The following is a 9654-nucleotide window of genomic DNA, read 5'->3' as shown; positions in this document are numbered from 1 at the left end:
CCTTTCTTTGCACCCATGGGTTAAGAGCATTCATGGTGTTATTGCATCATGTAAGCTAGATTATTTATATTTAATTTAATTTAATTTAATATATAATGTAATAAAATTTTTGGAAACATATTAATTAAATAAAATATCTGATATTTAAATTAATTTAATATTTAATTAAACATTTTATATAAAAATAAAATATTTAAATATATTATTTGTTGAACTGGCCGTTAAGAAACTGACCGGTTCAACCGGCAGTAGTTCAAACCAGTCTTGACCGGTTCGTTGCCAGCCGGTTCTTAGGGAACACCGAATCGGCCGTAAGACCAGTTCACGGTTGAACCGGCCGGTCTGGTCCGGTTTTCAAAACCATGACAAAAATAAAAGAAATTGTTATTTTCATTGAGAAAAATAACTTATACATAGTGTGTGTACGAAGTGCATGTAAGAGAAATTTTTAAATTTTTACACCTGTATACCACGTGCGTATATGTTTGTACACTTGTCCAAGCACTGTCTATAAGTGTACACATAGTGTATAAATTTTTCTTGTACACTAATTGTGTACAACTTGTACAAAATGCATGTATAATAGAAATGTATACAAACTTTGTGTACACTTATATATAGTGTTTGTATAAGATGAATTTATAAATTGTGCTCATGGGTTACTATTTTGTTTATTCTATTTTAGTGCTTTATCCACTTGTGCATAAGGGGTTGTATAAGGGTAACAATGATGAATATGAGTAATTTGTAGTTATACCCATAATATTAGTTTTAGTGTTCATAAGAAACATCACATTTACTAGCTAAATTATAGAATGATAAGATACAAGGGCTTTGTTTATTCAAAATATTGTCTCAAGAAGGGTCTTCATTTACATTCTCAAATAAATTAAAAAAAAAAATACAATGGTGGGGTATCCAACTATGATTAGGAGTAAAGTTGATCCAGATGGATATTAGATGGTGCAAAATTAATGGAAAAATATAATCATTAATTTTCTAGGCTAAAAAACCAACATATATTTACATCTTTTTTTTTTTGAAAAATAGCCGAAGCTAAACTTTTATTGAAATAAAAACAACTACAAATTAGATTCCTCCTTCAATATGCTAAAAAAAGGAGGAACCTTATGAACCAAACAATCATCCCAAGAAAAGTTACTTACTAAAGCATAGTTAGCACATAAGTTTGCTAACTTATTACTTTCTCTATTAATGCAATTAAAGATAACAAAATTGAATTTAGAATGAAATTCCATACCATCATCCTTTAGCTTCCCCTTATTCCAAGTATTTTTGAAGTAAGAAATAATGTTTGAGTTATCACCTTCAATGAGTATGCCATCATATTTGAACATCCATTCCTTGATCTCCTCTTTAATTGAATTAATAGCAAGTAATTCTAATTGGCCAATATCCCAATGAATAAATGATTTGCCATAAACATACATGAATCTCCCTTACTATCTCTGAAGACAGCTGCTATACCCGCTTTGTATGAAGAAATGAGAGAAGCATCAACATTAACTTTGATCCAATTGGGTGGAGGAGGATGCCAAGCATTAGATAGTCTTAACGACTGATTAACATCCCAAAAGCCCACATTAGAAAAGCTATATTTGTTGGAGACCGAAGCTTGAACGATAGCCTCAGATGCAATGAAGCTGGAATTGTCTTCTATTCCACCGTGTAATCTCTTGTTTCTACTTATCTAAGATAGAAACACTAAAATACAATAAAGTTTAACCATCATACCTTTCTTGGAAACATTATTTTCCATCCATCTTAAACATTGTTCAATAGAATTGAACAAGGGGAACCCAAATCCCCGATGGTTTAAGTGTTGACTTATCTCTTTGATCTTCAAGCAACCACATACAATATGTTCCATATCTTCATTACAATCACATCCACTAGGACAATTAGCGTTTTCAGCAATCCTCCTATAACATAAGAAATGCATTGATGGGATTGCATTCCTTTTCAATCTCCACCAAAAAGTCTCTACCCGAGAGTTTAACTTTGCCTCCTTGATCCTCCATAACAGATCAACTTCCAAGCCAGAAACCTCCGCTTTCCTTATTAATCCAGGAATAGTCATACCTGAATTTTGCTTGATTAGAACTAAGAAATCAGCTTCTTTATCTTTAAAAATCTGGGTCTTCATGATGATATCAATAAGCTCCTTACCAAAGAATTTGCTCAGATTTTGAGCATCCCAATTTCCTTCAGAAATGAAATCCTCCACCATTATCGGGTTGTCATCCACCAGAATTACAAATGTAGGCCATTTGTTAATACTTTTATCAAGTATCCAAATGTCTTTGAAAGCATCTACAGATTTACCATTTACTATTTCCCATTTCACTATAGGATTTAGAGTATTAAATCCTTCATTCAGAATTTTGAATGCAGCCGAATTGTTACCATTTGGATTTCCTTTCATCAATTTGTTCCCATATTTAGCATCCATAACAGAGTGAAGAAGAGAATTTTTATCTTGAACAAATCTCCAAGCTAGTCTAGCACGCAAAGCAGGTGCTTTATTTATATTAGAATGTAATCCCCGGCCTCCATATTCAATTGGTTTGCACATATCATTCCAAACATAATAAGAAGGATGCATAGCGATAAGGATAACTCAGTCATGCAAATTAAGAACTACAATACGAACTCCTTCAACAGGTTTGATACACATAAAATTAAAACAGTAACAAAGTGTTGACACTTCATTGATGATAGAGTTGTGGCTAGGAAGAAAGGTGGCAAAGGGCTATGGAACGCTCCGCATGCAATGGAGTGAATGGTAAGAAAAAATATATGAAAAATAGAGAAGAAAATTTAACTAGGAGAAAGGAATCCAATTATCTAGTACATCTCTCTAAAACTCTAAGACAAAAAGAAGGCAGCATACTAACTCTAAGAACATTTATTACTAGCCAAGCTGTTCAATGAGAGAAAGATATGTTGCATTTAACAAAATTAGGACTAAATGATGCTTGCAAGGTTATTTAATCGATTAACATGACCTGGACTATGCTAGCCCTTACACTTATCAAATAATGTTTGATGAGTTCTAAAAGACAAATAAATACATAAATACCCTAACCATATAAGAAAAATATTAAACAATATCAAAAACATTTAATATCTATTGTGATTTAATATTTAACGAGATATCAATGATGGTGATGAAAAGCTCAATGGGCTCTACAACACTCACAACGCAAGACTCTTATACAGGGAGATAGAGTCCCAATACTCCTACAAAAGATTTTGAAACTGATCCAAAACAAGGAGTGTTAGATTCATAGAAACTTAGATCTGAAAAAAGGAAGTGAAAATGTGGATCATTTGCTCATGATAAATGGTACCAGGAGACTAAGAGATAAATGAAATTTAATGGGATAAAATCTTGATGTATACGTTCCATTGGAGATGGCAAATTGGTGATACTCCTCTAAGATTGAATTACTTTTATTGCCAAGTAATAAGCTCTTAACTCAATTTGCCAAAAAACATAGTAATCATTCACTTCAAGGGAGTTCTAATACCAAATCAAAGAATAAATTAACCTTAACTTATACCATGCATTTATCTGAAAAGAAGTACCACCTCAGATGAACTACAGATATGCATATGTTATAGAAGTAGAAGGCTTGTAAGAGGTGGTTGAAAGCAGACTAAAAGGAATGATATGCTGTTGGTAGCCTCTGATGGTGAATAAAACAATTATGGATAGCAAGTTGCAAGCCTAATGAACCTCAATGGTAACACACAGGAGAGGGAAACTTATTAGAATCAATAAAAAAACATATTTAATGTTCACATAAACAATATCAGAGAGAGAATAGCTTAGTTTAGATCAATCCAATGTTTGGGCCAGTTTAGTGAGTTTTGTAAGCTATTCTAACTTAAATTCCATTTGATTTGCTGAAAAAATAATGCAATAGTAAACTGGAATAAAATGTAAAAGGAATGCAGTGTACTTAAAATGTTTGAATTTAGTTGGATAAATGTAAAACAAATGCAAGTGATTATTTTTTTTTTATTTAGTTTGAAATAAAATAAATGCAGTGTAAAGCTTAGCGATGAAAGAAGACAACATCCAACTGGCAACCAATGATTGTGTCGATCGGCGGGTAGCAAGAGGCTGTACGTGATCAGTGGTGGCGAGTGGCAATAGTAGAGTCGAGTGGCAATGGTAGAGGCGAGTGGCGGCAGCAAGCATCTAACGATGAGAGCGAAGTCAGCTTGTGGCGTATTTGAAATTCAGCCAAAAAAGAATGAATTTTGAATACATTAAAAATAACTGTGGAGTGAATTTAAAATTCACCAAAAGTTTATTCTGCGTTACTTTTTGATCAAACAATACACCAAAATTTCTAAAACTCCTGCAATTAGAATACTTCACACTCACTTTTTATCAAACCCAAATAGCCCCTTATTTTCAATCTCTTTGGTTCCATTGGGTTCAAATGGTTTAATTTAGTTTGGTTTTAATGGATTTAAGTGAATAGGATAGGATGAAATGGTTGCTTTAAAGGGGAAGAAAGATAGTTCTATTTATTAAAAAATTGAGAGATAAAAGAGCATTTTCTAAGAAGGGGAAACGAATAAGATAGTTACTACTAACTTTCAAACAAATAAAGTACATCATGCCATTCCTATAAATAACCCATGTAAACACCATATAGGCAAAATTTTGATGAATGCAATTTATTTTCTATCCCCCTCCACCAACCCAATATATTTTCTAATAGTGTTGATTATGTCCAAGAATGAGGTGGTGGAATTTGAAAGGAAAGAAGTAGTAAGAGAAATAAATTTAAATTCTTTAGTTGAGCCAAACTCGATGTAGGATTAGTTGACTAGTTCCATTAAACATATAGTAATTGAATTTTCAACTTCTATAACATCTATTTATTTATAAAATATATGATACTAATAACTGGACTGATTTGATTTTAAAATTAACATACACAAAGTGAAAGAAGCTCACAGTTACCATCCACTAGGATTTTTATGCAATGCCATAGATATTGCTTGGTTCACCATCATGCTGTTGATTGGACTATTGGATCTATAGTTAGGCTTCAATATAGCATTCTTTATTGACCGGTGGCCATAAAGGTACAGTAGTTTTCATGCAAGCCATGAAGTCCCTACGATTGCCTACCCCATATGTCCAGACTCTTTTTTCTTTATTTTAAATCCTCAATTAGACATTGTATTTTTTGAGGGGGGAAATGCGCCCCCGCTGTCCCCCGCTTGAATCCGCCCATGCTTCTATCCTCTTTACACATGCTCAAATCTATTTTGTCAATTTTCCCAATTTGTTTTCAATGAATACTACTCCAACCCCAGTATTATAGAAATTCTCAAGCTAACACTAGTGTCACACAACCATCTTAATTAAATGCATTTACCTAAGTTAATTTGACAGAATTTCTCAGTTAATTTTTTGGGAGCTTGAGGAAAAATAAATGCGCCAACTGACAATTCCAAAGAGAAAGTTGCTCGAACATCGATTATTATGCCAATAAGTTAAACGAAAACAAAGTAGATTAGGTTCAGCTTTTCCGTCTTACCCCTTCATCCTCAAATTTTTCACCATAGTAAAGGTTCATTTGGAGGATGAAAGCCGGAACAAAGAAAAAGTTTCAAATCACCCAATAGGACGATACCTCAAGGACGCCAGCGACAGTTCGGCAGTTTGGTTGCTTCTGCGATCCAAAGAACCCGGTTCCAATATACTCGACAGCAAGGAGGTATCTCTGCAACCTAGGGTTCTGACTCATTCCGTGAGCTCCCTGTTCCAGCAACTCGTGCTGCTGCGCTTCCTTATCCGAGCCTTCAGCGTCTTCTCTGCCTTCAGAAATTTTTGCAACCTTTGAGGGCTCCCCCGATTCCAAGGGTATGTTGAGAGGGCGCTTCGCCGTATCAGTCTCCCCAAGGTTCAGCGGCATTACTTGGATCGGCAACTGCCTGACTTCTGTCAAGGAGCTAAATTGCGAGGAAGCTGACAAATGAGGGATAAACAAAATTTGAGTAGTTTTAATTTTTGTTTAAGGGGACAGAGCTCTTGTATTGATAAAAAAGAAATTGCAAGTGTCCTACTGTACAAAAATGATTATAGATGAGAAGCTACTAAAAGTAATCAAGCTCATCTCCAAAATCAATTAAAAAGATTGCAATTAAGCTGAGACAAAAAAATAGAATAGCTAGGAAACAATTTCTAACACAATTAAAGAAAAACAAAACTAGTAACCCAAAAAAGAATCTCATCACAGAAAAATGTGAGGGACATAAAACCAAAAAAAGTCAAAAGCCAATATGCAAGGACTAAGAGGATGTAAATTTGATATCATTAGAACAAAGCAGTTGAAAAAGCAGTCACCCCTGGTAGCGAGGAGACCCTCCAGGGGTGAGAATTTGGAATTATGGGAAGTTCATCATCATCCATGGCAAAGTAAAAATCCCCCCAGATTATACGATAACATTATTTTCTTTACTTGATAACAAGCAACTCGTAAGAACCAACACTGTGAAAGTAGCAACTATGTCATCTTATCCAACCAATAACAATATCCAGTAATAATACTCCCAGCATAACCATATTTATTTCCAACCAAACAAACCATAAAGCAAAGCAGCATGTTGAAGTACTAACAAGATATCAATGAAATACAACTTTCTTTGATAATATCCACATGCTTCCATTTGGACAATTTCCAATAAAACGGCCACAATATTTGGGAGCAAAGGGTAGAGATGTTCCAAAAATTGGAATTAAAACATCTTTCATTTATTTCCCTCCAAATAAAATAAGTAGAGCATCACATAGTCAAAAAGTTATATTTTTTGGTCTTTCATAGTTATAGACATATCTTCCACAAAGTCTAATACCTAAATTAGGTTTGACCTCATCAAAAAATTTCCTAAACCAGGTAAAAAAAATTTATGAACAATGAAGGAATAGTCACATTCAAAAAGAAGGTGTGTTGCAATTTTCAGAATATGTAAAAAAAGAGGGCATTTTGGGTCAATAAAGGCATTCCTTTTTAGCAGTGCATCCATAGTTTTGAGGGCCCCTTGTATAGCAAGCCAGGAAAAAAACTCAAATATTTGAGTGCATGATGTTTATGCCATATAAGTTTAGACCAGTTTAAAGTGTGTTATTCCTTATAAAAATCAATAATGAAGATACTAAAGCATATTTTCTTTTATGATTTCATGAAATAGTAGCAGACTGTTCAGTGGTAATCATAATGGACTTCAAAACATAAACCAAAAAATCCCATCCAAAGCAACAGGTAAATTCCAGGCTCCCAACAATAAAATAAGAAACCTTTGTCTTATTTGGGAAGATAGAAGTAAGAGAGTTGCTTAAATGAGATGTCGTAATTGATTTACCATTAATCCAAGAATCTCAAAGGAGAGAAATCTTGCTGTTTTTTTAGAAATAGAAAAGTAAAGACAGTTAGAAATACTCTCAGCCACATTACTGATATTGGTCCAAAGCTTGGATGATTTTGAGGCATAAGGAGTTCAGGGGCAATAGTACTTGGTACTCCACCAAGTTTTCTTGAGAGGAGTGTACATGTGATAAAACCTGATGATTATAGAGCAGTACTAAGCATAATGAATAGCATTAAGGATGAGAAGCCCAAGAGCCCCAAAATTTTTTGGCTTGCAAGTTTGATGGAAGTATACAAGATTTTTTTATTTTTTTGCATTAATACCTCCAAAGAAGAGAAATCTGGAGCACATTGTACTCAAGTTTTTTAGCTATGTTTTTGGTATAATTGATCCACAAATCCAGTAGATAATAGTTTTCAAGATGGCGTATCTCAGAAATTGAAGATGGCCTGTAAAAGAAAGAAGCCTAGCCTTCCAACTAGTCAGGTGATTAGAGATAGCAAGCAAGAGGGGTTGGAAGTCAGTAGTGCAAGTTTTCTTGGAAGATATTGGAAGGCCAAGATATGTCATCTTAGTGCTATGCATTTAAATGGTGAGGGTAGAACAATTTTTTTGAGGGGAAGTAATGTAGTTAGATATGATAAGCTTGCTTTTATCATAATTAATAGATAAGCTAGAATAACTAGAAAAAGAGTTAAAAATCTTAAGTAGACCTCACAATTATGTTTGGATGCAATACCAAAAACTAGTAGATCTTCTGCATAAAGAAAATGGTTAAGAAGGAAACCTTCACAAGAAAGACCAATAAATCTATCTTGAAGGGAAGGATTGTCAATTAAGCAGGAGAATGCATCCATAACAATGTAGAACATGTAGGGGCAAAGTGGATAGCCCTATCCAAGGCATAATGTAGAGTTAAAAAAACCCCTCCAAAGCTCCATCAATGCAAATAAAAAATAAACATCTGAAAGACGAGCTTTGACCCATGAAACAAAGAGAGCAGATAACCCTTTTTGAGCCATTCTCGCTAAGAAAAAGCTCCTAGAGTATAATCAAAAGCTTTACGGATATCTAACTTAGCACATAGCAAATTTCTCTTAGCCGATTACCTGAATTCAAATAGTAATTTAGAAGCAAGAAGCACATTGTCAGTAGATATCTGATTGTTATTAAAACCAACTTGATTTCCCCCAATAATAAAAGTTATATTTCCTTTCATTCTCGTGGCCAAAAATTTAGAAATTATCTTATAAAAAACATTATAGAGAGATATTGGCCTGAAATTAGAGACATTACTTTCTTGAGAAGTCTTAGGATTGAGGGAGATAGCAGTAACTTTCTCTTTTCAAAGGAGATAACCTTTAGAGAAAAGAAACTTCACAGCTTTAAAGACTAGCAACCCAACGATCAACCACTTTAATTTTAAAAATATAAAGTTATAACCATCATAACCTAGTGTAGAATTTGAGTATTTGCTAAAAATAGCAAATTTAATTACAAAATGTCAAATAGGGTCTTGAGATTTATGTCAAATTTGTTTGGGGATAAAATAGGGTCTTGAGATTTATGGGGAATAACCAGGTTAGCAGAGGAGATGTCCTTTGTGGTTGAGTTGAGGTTGGGTAGAGTGACTGATGAGTTATCATTTGAGTGGGAAAGCGGTGTGGGAATGATGATTGTGGGAGGTTGGGGTTGAGGAAGAGGTTAGTATTGAAATGTAGTTTTTGAAAATTGGTTGGCGGCTATGAAGCTTGTTTTGGTGGTTTCATTTGGATTAGGTTGTTGCATTGCACAATAACAAATTTGATGAAAGTGTTCGCTCCAGAAAAATCATATTAAATTTAAAAAGATGCGAACCCCGCTCTCACAAACTTATGGGTTCTCTTTAATTTTTTCGGATGTAGATCGAGTTTAATATTTAACCAGATTTCCCCTGAGAGTAGTGTCAGGGTTTATTTAGATATGAGTTCTACTTCCTATGAGCGCAAGCCCTCATAGTTAATTACCCCACTTAACGCATTAGGAGAGCACTCTCGATTAAGGATGAAATATACTTAGCTTTGTACAAGAAGTGTGTGAATGTGCAACATAGATTTAAATTTAGTTATGGGGGGATGAAGGTACACCCGATCAAGATCCCATGGTTCCGTCATCCCGGGCATACCGTGGATTCAATCTATCAACACTAACAACGATTGGTTGTAGTGTCCAGGGAATCTGATTAGCAGTCAT

The 9654-nt window shown here is 34.2% G+C and overlaps 1 protein-coding gene across 5 annotated transcripts in view; it reads right to left on the bottom strand.

The window, feature by feature from the left end:
- Positions 1–9654, bottom strand: part of LOC110106444 (tRNA pseudouridine synthase A-like) — a 39193-nt gene that overhangs the window by 17671 nt on the left and 11868 nt on the right. Inside the window, exon 1 of one of the 5 annotated variants that reach the window (XM_020836363.2) lies at positions 5688–6151. The exons of 3 other annotated variants lie outside the window; for them this stretch is intronic. In XM_020836363.2, the coding sequence (XP_020692022.1) occupies positions 5688–5969 (282 nt within the window). In that variant the 5' untranslated portion in view covers positions 5970–6151. Of the gene's footprint in view, positions 1–5687; positions 6152–9654 lie in introns of those variants that run through there. One more of the 5 variants, XM_028691941.1, reaches the window with a different exon arrangement.

This window comes from Dendrobium catenatum, unplaced genomic scaffold (assembly GCF_001605985.2).
Source record: "Dendrobium catenatum unplaced genomic scaffold, ASM160598v2 original_scaffold_87881, whole genome shotgun sequence".
NCBI lineage: Eukaryota > Viridiplantae > Streptophyta > Magnoliopsida > Asparagales > Orchidaceae > Dendrobium > Dendrobium catenatum.
Note: the sequence above shows the minus strand (reverse complement) of the source record. Positions and strands in the feature narration are given on the sequence as shown.